The sequence below is a fragment of the Neolamprologus multifasciatus genome, chromosome 14, assembly GCF_963576455.1.
Source record: "Neolamprologus multifasciatus chromosome 14, fNeoMul1.2, whole genome shotgun sequence".
NCBI lineage: Eukaryota > Metazoa > Chordata > Actinopteri > Cichliformes > Cichlidae > Neolamprologus > Neolamprologus multifasciatus.
This window is the reverse complement of record NC_140452.1, coordinates 32,404,114-32,418,944: the sequence shown is the minus strand read 5'-3', so window position 1 is coordinate 32,418,944 and position 14,831 is coordinate 32,404,114. Positions and strand designations below refer to the sequence as shown.

Below are 14,831 nucleotides of genomic sequence, written 5' to 3'. Positions count from 1 at the left end.
TTTTGACACATCTCACCTGTGTGACTGTCTCTGACAGATAGTCTGACTGCATCCTCACTCTCAGTGCCTGCTTTAACTGTGCTCTCAGTCTTTCTATGAACAGCTGACTGTATTTGTGCATGCGCTTTTAGAGCCTTAAAATAACCAGCCCAACAGAGTTTGGATTAAATAAGAAGAAAGCAAAAAGATACAGCCATGCAGAAATTAAAGGCTCTTTTTGCACAATCAGCACACATTTTCAAATGGATTAAGTTTTAATAGAGTAGAAATCAACAACAAACACATCTCCAAACATCAGGAAACTCCTCATCACATCTGTTACACATCAAAAAGCCTCTACTCTAACCTAGTGTCTTAGATTAGGGAGCGTTACCTGCACATGTCACAGCAGCAGTATCTTCATTCATGAGTATATTTAGATCTGGTGACAAAGCTGCATCTTAGTGAAGACCTCATGGTAATAACTGGCTGCGGTTTCTTCATATTAGACAGTTTTGCTGTTATACACAATCAAGAGAAAACATTTAGAGATCAGCATCTTCAGGATGTGGCCAGCTCCATCAGAACTGTCCATACATGCTCAAAATGCAATTTTCATTTACATTTAGGACTGTTTGGGTTAGATTCTGAGATCAGCTTTTTAAAGCACAACAGTTTTCGGGGCTCTTTATGTTTCAAAAGTGTGAAATGCACAGAGCTCCACTTCTATGTTGACCTTTGACTTACCGTTCAGATGTTTCAAAATCAGCATGTATAGATTTCTGTGTGTCACTTAAAGTTATTTTCTAAAATAGAGGATAAGTATCTAATGAATATGTAATGTGTTCTCTGTTCATGCGATTGCAAATCTAATTGATCAGCTGCAAACATAATACTTCATAATCAGGCAACCCTGTTGAGCTGCTGGTTCAAAGTACAGATCCATCCATTCTCTTCCATTTATCCTTTTCAGGGTCGCAGGGGGATTGAGCCTATCCCAGCTGTCTGAGGGCAAGAGTCAGGGTACACCCTGGACAGGTCACCAGTCTGTCACAGGGCAAACACCATTTGCACACACATTTGGGCAAGTTACCAATTAACTTAAACCCAATAACTTCATGTCTTTGGACTGTGGGAGGAAGCCACAGTCCCCAGAGAGAACCCATGCAAACTCCACACAGAAATAGCCTGGCCTGATGATGGAACTGAACTCAGGACCTTCTTGCTGTGAGACTGAATTTCAATCATCGCACCAATCATAGAATTGCTGGCTGGCTGGCTGGATGGCTGGATGACAGAAGCCATTAACATGAGCAGCTGCAGCCAAACAGCAGTGTATGATGTAAAAGCATTACATAGCACTAACAGCACTAAACAGTTCACTGTAAAACAGAAAGCGTAACTTTGAGCTGACTTTATTACCCAGCAGTCCATGTAATGTTCTTAGATTCACTGCACAGAATATGTGGTTCAGCCAAAAGCAATCATTCAACAACAGAACACATGTAGGCATCAATTTATTTATTTTTTTAACTGCATTGATTCCATGCTATTAGACAAAACATTTACTTAATTACACGAACAATCAAGATTACTAGGATTATTATACTACTGTCATTTAGTCTATGTATCAGTTCTCAGTCAATGGGAAAAAAATTAATCCAGTTCTGTCTTATCCCGTTGGTATAATACAGACATGAAACTTTGACAGTGAATGGTTTACATGTTAAGTGTCATGCACATGATGTAACATACTAAAGTGATACTTACTACAAAAACATGATTACTGGTTCCATTAAAACACCATCATAACCACAAACCAATAATTACACAGGTTAATTTTGCTCTATGTGTAACAGACCTAAAAAACAAAGGAACCAAGTGGCTGGCGTAGTGTACAGAAACATCTGTACCGAGTATGGCCTGAGGTCAAAATGAGATTCCAAATACGGTTTATTTTTAACTAATGTGGTTAAAAAAAGACCAAAAAAGAACAGTTTCACTCATTAAAACTAACATTAATTTTCTGTAGTCTGCAGTGGCACTGGGTTCATCTGTACTGGGTCATGGGGTGATCATTCCAGTAAGGCAGCTTGGACAGTTTCATTTCAGTGGCTGCTTCTATGGGCCAGCCCCAGGCCTTGAAGAAGCCAGTCAGGTTCATCTTCACAGTCTGAGAGAAAGTCTCAGCATACAGGTTCATCTTTGTGTTGTTGTCATCAGGGAAGTCACTCATGTGGTGATACGCAGCAAACACCTTCTTAAAGGCATCCCAGCCAAACTTTTCTTGGAGCTACAGAGAAGGTAGATATGACAACAAGCCAAACTACTTTTATACAGAATTGTTGCTGTTTGTTATGTTGTTTGTTGGGAGTATTTGCCTCTTGACATCCACCAGTGGCTGGTTTATTATTGTTCTAAGGGTCATGTCTACTCCTTGCTGTGTAATTTTCTCCTGTATATGATGCAATTTGAGTATGTGGCTAAAATGCAGATTAAATAAGTGATTTTTTGTTCACTTGCTAGATTTATAGTGTGGCTGGATCAAATGGAGTTAGAGACTTTCAGTCTTATTCATATCATGTATTTTCTTCACTATGGACCAAGCAAAATTTCTCTATAACTCTCTCACCTGCAGATATGTTTCCAGGGCAACCCACAGCTTCCAGTCACTGAGTTTCCTTCCTCCCTTCATGTATTTCTCTACTCGACTCTTTCGCTTTGCTAAAGGCAACTCGTCATGAGCCTGCATTGAACAACAATTGGAAAAGGTGCTTGTGTTTTATGATCGTGTCTGATAAAATAAATAACAGATTTTCAATCTCAACACCAATTGATTTACTCTACCTGTGCTCTGTGGAGACCCAGCACTTCTTCGTGCACATACACTGACCACAGGTTGCATGTACACTCTGTGGTGTGTGGTGGGAACTCCCAGCAGCTTCTCTGTTGGTTGTGTCCCAACTCATGGATGGGACCCCACAGTTCTTTACCTTTTTTAACACCAACTAGTTCAGCAGCTGAAGCATGGTGTGCCATGATAGGATAACCTGCATGCATCCAGCCTTAACCAAAGAATAGAAAGTTGATCTACAATAGGATACTAGTACTTTTTTAAGATTACATAGCTTTGTAAGAGAACAGTGCAACATACCAAATATTGCCATTCATCATTCTAAAGGTGTATATATGACAGAAACATTCATTCCCTGTTTAAGTTAGGATGGAAACTACAAATTGTTGTGATTTATAAATGTAAATGGTTGTCTGTATATGTGTCAGGGACAGGCTTCATGTCCTTGGGACTCTCCATAAGCAAAGCAAATAAGAAACAAGTAAATACAAAAGCTTTCAGCTGCTCCCTTTTTTACAAGGGGTCACCACACCAGGAGACAGTGGGCAAGTATAAAACATGAAGCAAAGTGCACTTACCGGCAGAAATCTGCACATCTGTCACAAAGCGCTCCTTGCGGGGAAATTTGTGTGGTTTGGCAGCCAGATCTGCAATGGCCCTCATCATTTCATCCCAGAGAGCGGCCACGTTGTCGGGGCGCTCCAGATCCCGAATAGCATCTGATGGTACGGTGAGGACGATGTTTTCAAACTCCAACTCTGCCCACGGTGAAGGAGCTGTGCGCAGCGTTAACCACTCAGCTGCAGTTGTTACACCTGAAAAGAGCAAAAGCTGTTAAAATGTTCTTTGTTTAGCTTTCTTTACTAGAAATATGTTGAGCTCAAGTCACCTGTATTGTCCAATGAAAACACTGTACCTTCGATCAGAATGAAAGTGATCCAATTCAACAAGTATAAGACTTATCAGATATCTTCCATTAAATCAACTGACACAAAGTACACAAAGTACACAGCACTGTTATAAACCACAGACTCACCAGACTTGTAATATGGAGCAGTTACAGCTTTCTGGACTGTGACCTCCAAACCCTTCACTTGTGTGTTGGGTGGAGCCACCAGATAGATGAGTCCCCCCCACAGGTTGGACACAAGCATCATGTCTGATGTAACAGTAAACTGCTCATGAACACATGGTGGTCTCTTCAGCTCATCCTTGTCATGTAGCTCATCAGTTTGACAGCCTATCTGAATCTGTAGATAAAATGGAAAATTGTGTCATTGCCTAATACTTTTTAGCTACACATTACAACATAAATAAAAGGATAACAGGCTGCAAAATTAGATTTTCAATTCAATTCAAATCAATTTTATTTGTATAGTGCCAAATCACAACAACAGTTGCCTCATTGTGCTTTATATTTTAAGGTAAAAAACCTACAATAATACATACAGAGAATACCCCATCAATCAAATTTCCCCTTATGAGCAGCACTTGGCAACAATGGGAAGGAAGAACTCCCTTTTAACAGGAAGAAACCTCTGCTAGTACCAAGGTCAGGGAGGGGCAGTCAACTATCGCAAACAGTGGGGGTGAGGGAAAGGAAAGGGACGCCTCAGTAAGATGAACTTAGCCCTAAACCTCACTGGAGGTGAGTTATGGTTTCTTATGGTTTTTATCAAAGACCAGACAACATGCAGCATTATCAGAGGGACAAAGAACTCAACATAATCTGATTTTGTTTGCAGTACCTTCCAGTTTTTGTTGATAATCTCAGCTGGTAAGACCACGATGGTCTTCATTCCAGGACACAGGTAGAGACCTGTACTGATCCACTCTTCCTTACCTGGCAAACACAAAATTAAAAAGAAAATACTATACTAACTATTAACTTTTATTAATTTGTTGAATTATATTAATTCACTATTGTTGTTAATAAAAAATATAAGGTAGCTAAAGCAGTATGAACAACTGCAATTGAGATGTGGAGTACTAAGTTTGTACACTAACTACAACAAGGCTTAAAGAGAGCACCAAACTGTAGTGACTCAGTAACAAACTGAAGAAACATCTGTGAGTCAAGGTTTAAGGGGCACATTAACAAAAAACCAGGAGGAGCTGCCAGAACCACTTCAACTGGCTCCTTTTAATGTGAAAGAATAGAGTCCATCACACACTGAGAAAGATTTCAGTTTATTGCTGATAATGCAGACCAAGCTTTTTCTGCAATTATAAATGTGACAGCAGACAAGACACCCCGTACTCCCATGTCATCTTGCACAGGATACCCCAAGGGACACAATTATATGTCTTGTCCAAATCCACAAAACACATGTGCAAGCATGGGCAAACTCCCATGCACAATCAAAAATCTTTGAGATTAGGGCTGGGCTATATCACACCGTTCACGGTATTAAGGGTGTAATTTTGGGCAACGGTAGGAAAATGAAATATCGCGATAGAATATGGGTAAACGCGCATGCGCAGTGCCTATGTTTACATACTCACATGGCGGCGACGCAGAATGAGAAGAGCGAAAGTGGATCGTTAAATGAACCGGATGAACCAGAACTGGTTTGTTAAAATGCTGCAACTTCAGTGGTGTGGAAATGGTTTAGCTTTCGTCCGTCACATACACAACAAAGCACTATTTTTGGTAGAGCATGCTAGCGGGCTGTCGTTATTACCGTGTTGTTTGGAAAATATGGCACACTTAAAATCAATCCTTTGATTTTTCTGAAAATCGACAGTGCCCCTTATAATCCCGTGTGCCTTATGTATGAATTCTGGTTGAGTTTACTGACCTCGAAACGATTTTATGTCGTACATGGCGCTCGAAAATCTGTCAAATGTTTTAGTACGACTTTGCTAAGCTACAAACCCCCACCGCTTGATGGATTGTGGGAGCATTTTGGCTATCGTAGGCAGGAGCCTCGCGGAGTGATACGTACTGTGCTTCAACATAATATTAACATATTGTCTGTGTATAACCTCTTTTTAAGTTTTGTGGATATTATACATGGTTATGCTGAGGATATGTCAGCCAATTTCCACTGGAAATGCCTTTTGGTTAAACTGTCAGCAAGGAATTTGCATTTGCACTGTTAAACTTTTATATAACTTTAATGCACATAAAAAACAGCTGCTTGTTTAAGTGAAAATACATTGATGTTTGTTTGTTTTTTTGCACTAATAAAGTTGTGGAGTTGTAAAGTATTTTGTCTAGTGTCAATTATATCTCCAGTTATATCGTTATCGCAAATTTTCAAATGTATATCGTGATAAATATTTTTGGTCATATCGCCCTGCTCTAGTTGAGAGGATAAATAGCTTGTCCAGCTTGTCCAGCCGGCTCTGTAATTGACTGCAAACTAAACACATTCAAAGCTGTGGTGAAGAGGACATCACTGAACAAACAGTTATACATAATGGATAATCTTGACCACAGTCTGCATTGATTCAGCTCCACTGGCAGAAGGGCAGATACACAAAGTCTTTAATACCACATGCCATCACCCTCTATTATGCAATATACCTGTCTACCAGAGGGCATTTCCTCTTTCATTTCAGCATTTTATAACCATTTTAAAGCTACTTGTTTTATCATTATCATTATTATTATTAGTAGTAGTAATAGCTCATTGTGAATGATATAATTCTTTTATTTGAAAGAAGCCATACCCCGACATGCAACATTAAAGTTTGTAGTCACTGACAACCGAAAATGCAAAATCTGCAGTTCGCTTATTTTATGGTTTTCAATTAAATGGATATATTCATGTTATGTAACATCAAGCACAAACATTACTGTAACATATAGAGGGTCATTGTCTAAATCAGATAAATTACTTAAACAATAAGTGCACGTATATTGTGTGTAGGTTGGACTCATCAATAGTTCACATATTTGTCAACAAAAATAAGCTCTGACCTGCTGTGTTAACATCGATCTTGATCTTATGGTTACAGACAACAGGCATTGCTGGATTATCCTTGATGAGGTAGGGCCGGAGGGCATCGGGATTTGGGCAAACCTTATATACAGTTGATCCCACACTGAGGAGTAGGTGGTCTTTTGGAGTCGTTACAGGACAGCTGTTGCTCACCTTGAAAGAAAATTTCAGTGGATGTTGATCTAACACATCTAGTTGATAGCTGTAGTGTACTATATGAGATACTGCATGATCTTTCACTCACCTGCGGCAGGCCTGACCTCGTTAACACATCAGTGAGTGCAGCCAAGACTTGTCTGTAGTGGAAGCAGTCATGGGCTTTCATCTGCAAGTAGACATTGCAGTCACTGCCCAGCTTTTTCAAACATCCCTCCTCATGCTTGTTTAGTTTTCCACCTGCAGTCACATGGGCAGCAAAGCGGTACAGAAGGTGGCGGAAATGGTAAGTATCTTTAATAGCCTCGCTGGGAATAGGGGCTTTGTATGATCCCGCGCTGATTGTTGCTTTCAACAGGCTCAATCCCATTAGGTTGAGGATCTTGTTTCCTGAAAGACATTAAACGATTCCTTATTGATTGTCATTGGCTCCGTCTTAAGTCACCACCATCACTAAGTGGCATATCAAAGACATTGCATTCATGCAATTTAATAGCATGCTATGTACGTATAAGTACGTCCTCTAATTTACTGTGATCAGTGTTGGGTTTGTTACTCAAAAAAGTAACGAGTTACGAATCTTACATAGAACACTTGCAGTATATTACTTAATTAGACATGAGACATGAAAAGGTAGAAACAGTGGCTGCAGACACAAACTAACAATTCAAAGAAATTGACCTGGTAATCGGTTCTTGGAGAGAACAAGTTCTCGATTCCCATCCCTCGTTATCAGTGTATTAGTGGTTGTCTGTTACAGCACTGCATGTATAGAATACGTTTTAAAGTATTGCTTTAGTTGATAAGTGGACAAGAGCTCTATATTAATGAGGTGCATTTATGAACAATTAGTTCTGTATATCGTGAAACCCTGGAAGGTAAAATATCATACCTGAGAAATCTGTTAGTACATTTTGCCCAGCATGTGTATTTGCCCAGTACCAGGCATGTCCTCCAATCAGCAGGCCTCCTCCCTCTGCCACAAAGTTTTGGATTTCCTCCAAATGCTCAGTGATATACGCTTTACACACAAACACACTGAGGTCTTTCCTGAAGTTTGTCTTCTCACACTTCAGCCCAGACTCACTCAGAACTTTGAGTGCAGGATCCACCATGACACCAACAACCCCTTTGCGCCCTTCATCCAACCAGTGAATGGCGTTTCTCCAAAATGGAGCCATGCTCTAAAATGAAAGGAAAGCAGCAACAAAGGCTGTCATGTGTATGTGTGATATACAAAAAAGTCCAATCAGCATGCAGTTCATTTTCTCACTTTTTTCCACTCTGAGGTTTATTACATAACCTCATTAAAGTAAGTGATTTTTGGAATTTGAAAGTTGTTTTGCCAGTACTCCATCATACTTAAACCCTCCACCACACTGATTGTGATTGTGACAGACTGCTGGTGGAAACAAATGTAGTGTGACACAAATGCATTTGTAAATGTACAACATGAATAAATTCTTATGTGTTGATTTTGACTTTGTCTTAAAATTTCAGAGTTATTTTTCAGAGCAACTATACCTCAAATTTCAGACATCCTTCATGTGTAACCACAATGACCCGTCCTCGCCCATAGTAGGCTCCTGCCAGGAATGGTCGTCCATCTTCTGTAGTGCCGATGGGAAAGGCTAGTGGGCTGTGGACTAGAACCTCAGAACACAGATACCCAGAGGGGAGGTTGAATTCTGAAACCCCCTGGAGTAAGAACTCCAAGTCATCCTTAAAATCCCTGCCTGTCCTGTATTTAAAAGGTCAAAGAGGAACAGGGAAGAGGCTGAGAATTATAGATACAATATATCAAAGTGAAATCAGAGTCTTTTTACTAAAAATCTGTTGTTGTTGTTTTGTTTTTTACCTTATTTGTCATTATGAAATTAAAGTGTAAAAGGTTTAATGTCTAAAATCAATGTCCTCAAAAAATATATTAATGTTGTAAAATAACAATTCAAATGAATTTAACTATAAATTGATTCTACATTTGATCAGTAACTGACAAATAAATAACACTTGCCAAAATTAAACAAAAAAACGCTGTTTATGCAAAATAATAGGAAAGTTTGAGCCACATTATTTTTTAATCTCAATTTTTGAAAACTACACAAAGTGTGTACTAGGACGAAAAAAATTATTTTCTTCAAATAATAGATCAAATGTACGGAGCCCCGCAGTGGACATGGGAGAAAAAAAATTAAGACGGACTGTCACTACCCAATCCGTACCGGAAACCCGATCGGTACCCCGCATGCGCGAAAGTTGTCTACTTCCGGTCGAAGCGTTTTACGATAGTTATGGGTCAGAGTATCTGTTAAAATGTTAAGAATAATGAGTAAATCTTAAAATGTTTGCAATAATGAAGCATTTCAATACAATGTAGACAAAAACGAAAAATAAAAAGATGGTTACGAATCGGGACTCCCCAATCCTTACTGCGCATGTGCAAAGTCGGACCGTACAAATCGGGTCTACCCGATCCGTACCGCGCATGTGCAGCGGTTTTCTTCTTCTTCTGTTCGTTTAATGGCAGTTTACTCCCCAGTGTACGAGGATACTGCCACCTGCTGACCGAGCGAATGAACCCTATTGTAAACTGAATTAGCGTCATTACAAACGTGTGTTAAATTTGATTTAGTGATAGTCGAGTGTGTTTATGCTTGTCTGTGTGGAGAGGATTGATTAGTATAGTGATGATGATGTCCGCTATCACTGTCAATTGTCAGTAAACACTTAATCTGGCTGATGAATCTTCACATGACACATTGATAAGTCAATATTATTAAGTCTGTAATTAGGCGGCATTCTTCTTATTTTACGGCGCTGTTGTTCAATCGGGGGACGCTCTCTGTTGAGGAGAAAAGCATGAATTTGTTTGTATACGGATTATCCATTGTTTAAATGTCCCGGGCAGTCGAAAATGAGGCAGAGCTGTCGAGAAATGCTAGGAGCTAACTGGGGGCTAACCGTATCATTCAAATATATTGAATGTCGCAATGTTGGCAAAGAGAGGAAGTGACGTAAGATTTGCGCATGCGGGGTACCGATCGGGTTTCCGGTACGGATCGGGTAGTGACACGGACTTTTTCGGGATCTCGCAAAAGTTTTGCGAGAGCTTGCAAAACAAACTCGGGATTGTTGCTACCCGATCCGTACCGGAAACCCGATCGGTACCCCGCATGCGCAAATCTTACGTCAAACGGGACAGGCAAAAAAAAAAAAAAAAAAAAAAAAAAGAAACATGTTAAGAGATACTTGTTATTCTTAACATCTTAACAGATACTCTGACCCGTAACTATCGTAAAACGCTTCGACCGGAAGTAGACACCTTTCGCGCATGCGGGGTACTGATCGGGTTTCCGGTACGGATCGGGTAGTGACAGGGATCTCGCAAAACTTTTGCGAGATCTCACAAAACAAACTCGGGATCTCGCAAAACAAACTCGGGTTCTCGCAAAACAAACTCGGGATCTCGCAAAACTTTTGCGAGGTCTCGCAAAACAAACTTGGGATCTCGCAAAACTTTTGCGAGATCTCGCAAAAGTTTTAGCCGCATTCTTCCCATTAGCTTGAAGCTAACGGGAGGTCGAGACGTCCCGTTAGCTTCAAGCTATCGGGAGGTCGAGACCTACTACAGCCGGGAGGAACACCGCTTTTCCGGCACATCGTGCCTCGACCTCCCGGTCAGCTTCGAGCCAGCGTCCGAAGAATGCGGCTAAAACGTTTGCGAGATCTCGCAAAAGTTTTGCGAGATCCCGAGTTTGTTTTGCGAGATCCCGAGTTAGTTTTGCGAGATCTCGCAAAACTAACTCGGGATCTTGCAAAAGTTTTGCGAGATCCCGAGTTTGTTTTGCGAGATCCCGAGTTAGTTTTGCGAGATCTCGCAAAAGTTTTGCGAGATCCCGAGTTAGTTTTGCGAGATCTCGCAAAAGTCCGTCTTAATTTTTTTTTCTCCCATGTCCCCTGCGGGGCTCCATACAAATGTATTATTTCATTATAATTAAAAATTCCTGTGATGGACTCATGGAAAAATGTAACTTAAATTGATGGACAAAACAAGGAGGAAAGAAAAAAAGGAGAAAAATATATATATTAAATGTATGATGTTGAATTGTAAGTTATTAAAAAAAAAAAAAAAAAGTTCGATTTACTTCAAAAATGAGCCCACAAAAAAAGAAAAATAGCTTAAAAGGTCTGTGGCAGCAGACTGTGTTTCTCTTTAGAGGATCCAAACACAGACACTCGGGGGAGGGAAAGCATTTAACAAAAAACATGCAGTTTATTGAAGGCAGAACACGAAGGTACAAAGTAAGAAAAACCAAAACCAACAGCTAAACTAAACTGGGAAAAAACTAAACTAGGAGCAAGGGTTAGACAAGCGTCTTAGAAAATTTATTCCTGGATAATACAATAAAAAGTAAAACTAATGGGGAAAAAAACTTTATATAAAATTGTAATTTTTATAAAAGCTATTTCTACTTAATAATTAGGTAACGCAAAGGAATATTCAATGCCAAATTTCACTTTAATAAAATTGTTGAAAAGTGTATAAAGTGTGTAGTGAGGGGTTTTACAGCCTTAAAACTATAATAATTGTAAAAACTAAAGTTGGTTACTTCGCAGATTTCACCTATCGCATGGTTATTTTTAGAACGTAACTCCGGTGATAAACGAGGGACCACTGTATAGCATATACTCACGCTAACGACATCCAGGAGGACGGGATCTGAGGGTAGACGGGCAGGTTCTCCACCTCACCATAACGCTCAGTGAAGTAGATTCCTACCACTCCTGACACTTTATTCCCATCAAACTGATGCAGTGCGTTCTCTTTGGGGTGATTTGCAGCCCAATGCCACGCCTGTCCAGCTATCAGCACCCCTCCTCCAGCTTTCAGAAATGCCACCAGCTGTGTTGGGTCTGAGCCCACACTGTAGGCATCGGTCACATAAACACCAACTCCCAGTCTGTCACTGAAAGCTCCCACAACTTCTACTTGGAAGCTGGAGTTTTTGAGGCTATTAGCAACTGCACTGACATTTCTGTGCACCCCTACAGAGAGGTTATCAGAGCCATCACCTCTCAGCCAGGTCAGAGCATTTTCTACCAAAGCAGGAAAGGCTGTCAAGTAGCCCTCATGACCCAGGACCACAATCCTTCCACTGCCGTACAGAGAGGCAGCCATCAGCACCTGACCTCGGCTGTTCATTGCTAAAGGAAAGGCATGGTCTCCAATCAGCACCAGGTCACTGGGAACACAGGGTCCCTGTAGGTCCAGCTCCTTCAGGCCTCTCATCAGGGAGGTGTAGGCTTCTTCATGTTTGATTTTGAATGACTGGTTAGATGACATAGTGTAGAGGATTTATATTCTGTAGACTGATGAAGAAGGTGAAGGTTAGGATGCAGGAAAAAAAAGGTTGTTAGCACATCAGCTTTAATAGTTTTTCTTACATATATGTATGCCAAGCTAAATTGATGGATTTAAAAAAGACTCACTTAACATAAAAATAAAAGTATTATTCTTTTAAACATCAAGCCTCACAGCAAATTATCAAACTGCAGCTGGTGAGAAAATAAAAAGCTGTTCTCGACTAATCTCATTACAACCACACACAACTTAAAAATACATTAAATTTTTTTTTGTCTTTTTGGTTACCTGAACGTTGCCTTTCTGTACAACAGCTTTAAAGAAAAACACCAGCAGCTCTACCAGACAGGACAGGAGAAGGAATGTAAAAAGAGCAGGGAAAGGTGATGTTTATATCAGAAGATATGAAAAGAAGAGGAGGGACTTTAGTGAGGACAAACAAGGAAATAACTACTGATGAGAGACAGCTCCTTTTAAGTATGTATATAAATGTACTCAATTATATTCCGTCAGAGACCGATGTGTTAGTTTTCTTTGCTATTTGGGTTCAGACTTGTGTTTGTTTTGTTTCTGTAAGACACAGAAAGTTCTTCACTCAGCACAAATACTGTGCAATCTTTAACTCATCATATACACCTTTAACATCAGACGTTCACATTTACAATCGCAGTCCGCATGCCTCGAAATCAAACACACATGCCAAAGCAAGTTGAAACAGATTACCACTGGCTTTTGAGCTACTTGACAAAAAAATACAAGTACTCCCCCTTTTGGCCCAGGCTTACTGATCATCACTGTGACCTCAGTGCACAGGCTGGTGGGTTTTTAGTTACTGAAGACAACTTGTCTTGACAAAGCCCCTCTTTGGAAACAAATGAGCTCCTAAACTATTTCCCTGCAAGCACTACATTTCTAACATTAACAACAGAGTAAGTTGTTTTTGTATTTGAGTCTGTGTGAATGTGTTTTAGAGAGCCTGCCCCTTTCCTCTTGGATGCCCCAAGTGCCCTTTTCTTGAGGCGTTTTTATTAATTTATTTATTTATTAAATGTGTGTGTGCATGTAGAGCAGGGGTCCCCAACTCCAGGCCTCAAGGGCCAGTGTCCTGCAGTTTTTAGATGCGTCCTTGATCCAACACAGTTGATTCAAATGGCTAAATTACCTCCTCAACATGTCTTGCAGTTCTCCAGAGGCCTGGTAATGAACTAATCATTTGATTGAGGTGTGTAGACCCAGGGTGATATCTAAAACCTGCAGGACACCGGGCCTTGAGGCCAGGAGTTGGAGACCCCTGGTGTAGAGTCCTGCACAGACTACGTTTGCTTTGCATTGTCCCCACCCGATGATAATGATATATAGTATGATGCCATTTCCTATTAGATTCTTAATGAATGTGGGTTGTTATTCGCCCTGGTTCTATGTGGTTCTATGTTCTAATTTTTGAGCACCCACCCCTTCAGACATCTGCACAGCCCTGCTCACCTACTCCACTTGGACCTTCTGCAGGTGGAAGTGAATAAGAGTAAAGGGAGGGAAGGCATAAAGGAGGCCCTGAGGCCACAGATGTGCAATTGTATCTGTGCCTATGGCAGATCATCTCTCCCTGCTGAGAAAAATAAAGGGACCCCAGTTGTCTCCCTTGAGGTATTACCATGCCAAAATATTGAATGGCCTTAAGTCTGCTTTTCCTCGTGTCTAGGTTCTCTAAGTGCTGTGGCACTGCTCCTCTGAAAGAGCATTCAAGCCAGCTGTCTGCATAACCCCGACCAGTGATGGGCTTTAGAAGGCGTAACATACTGCCTGAGCACCAAATCCTTCAGATCAAGAACCAGCGGTACTGAAGATAGTCAGGAAGACCCAACCCTGTCATTTTCAAAACAGAATTGCCACTGAGATGACACTCTATATTTGTGCAGGGAGAAATCCAAGAACAATTTCAAAAACTGGAGATTAGTATGTAGCATCATTTGACCATGACCAGCATTTCCACTTGTTTATCATAACTTCCTAAACCACACATTTCTGAAACAAATAACTATAATGTTTAAAATGTTTCAACACCTTCATCTATTTTTTTGCATTTGCCAGATGATGTTGGGATTGCTGCCTTTTACAATAAGGGATGCTGCAGCACCCCGTACTTCCCATGGCCTTCCTATTTTGAAACTAGCAGCACAAGCAAATGTATGACCTTGTTTAAAATTATTACATTATTATTTATAGTAATATTTAATGTATAGTAATATATTTAGATCTGGTGACAATACTATTAACAATAGTGAAATAATGTCTTTGCAATTTCATCGACATGATATACATTTTCCTTTTCGTTTACAGTTTCGATACAAAAAAGTCAGAGGTCTAAAATGGTTACAGTGCCTCTTTGCAATTACATTGTACAGGAAAGACACATTGGGGTTCGAGGCTTGCTATCTGTTGGTGGTCTACAGGCGCACTTTTGGGGCAAGGCACTGGTAATAGAGAGGACAGCTCAGTGGGATGAACTTGGACCTGAGTGTCACTGGAGGTG

At 40.4% G+C, this 14,831-nt stretch overlaps 1 protein-coding gene across 2 annotated transcripts; it reads right to left on the bottom strand.

The window, feature by feature from the left end:
* Positions 1-452: 452 nt before the first annotated feature.
* LOC146504418 (TRPM8 channel-associated factor homolog) lies at positions 453-14,704 on the bottom strand. Of its 2 annotated transcripts, XM_085184144.1 has the most exons (12): positions 12,590-14,704; positions 11,634-12,309; positions 8,464-8,680; positions 7,832-8,123; positions 7,028-7,329; positions 6,762-6,936; positions 4,582-4,676; positions 3,870-4,083; positions 3,412-3,648; positions 2,827-3,044; positions 2,612-2,725; positions 454-2,272 (listed from the first exon to the last, which is right to left on the bottom strand). In XM_085184144.1, exons 2-12 carry the CDS (start codon positions 12,281-12,283, stop codon positions 2,030-2,032), a joined length of 2,757 nt encoding a protein of 918 aa, XP_085040270.1. In that variant the 5' UTR covers positions 12,284-12,309; positions 12,590-14,704; the 3' UTR covers positions 454-2,029. The 2 variants fall into 2 exon arrangements, with proteins under 2 accessions (XP_085040271.1, XP_085040270.1); XM_085184145.1 differs by having other exon boundaries at positions 453-2,272; positions 11,634-14,704.
* Between the last annotated feature and the right edge of the window lie 127 nt (positions 14,705-14,831).

What these genes read in the sequence shown, in the direction of transcription:
- LOC146504418 (XM_085184145.1), bottom strand. Translation starts at nt 12,283, where the DNA reads ATGTCATCTAACCAGTCATTCAAAATCAAACATGAAGAAGCCTACACC. An exon ending in AAGGATGTCTGAAATTTGAG is followed by an intron (nt 8,124 to 8,463) that starts GTATAGTTGCTC and finishes CTTTCATTTTAG; the next exon opens with AGCATGGCTCCATTTTGGAG. An exon ending in TTATCAACAAAAACTGGAAG is followed by an intron (nt 4,084 to 4,581) that starts GTACTGCAAACA and finishes TTTTATCTACAG; the next exon opens with ATTCAGATAGGCTGTCAAAC.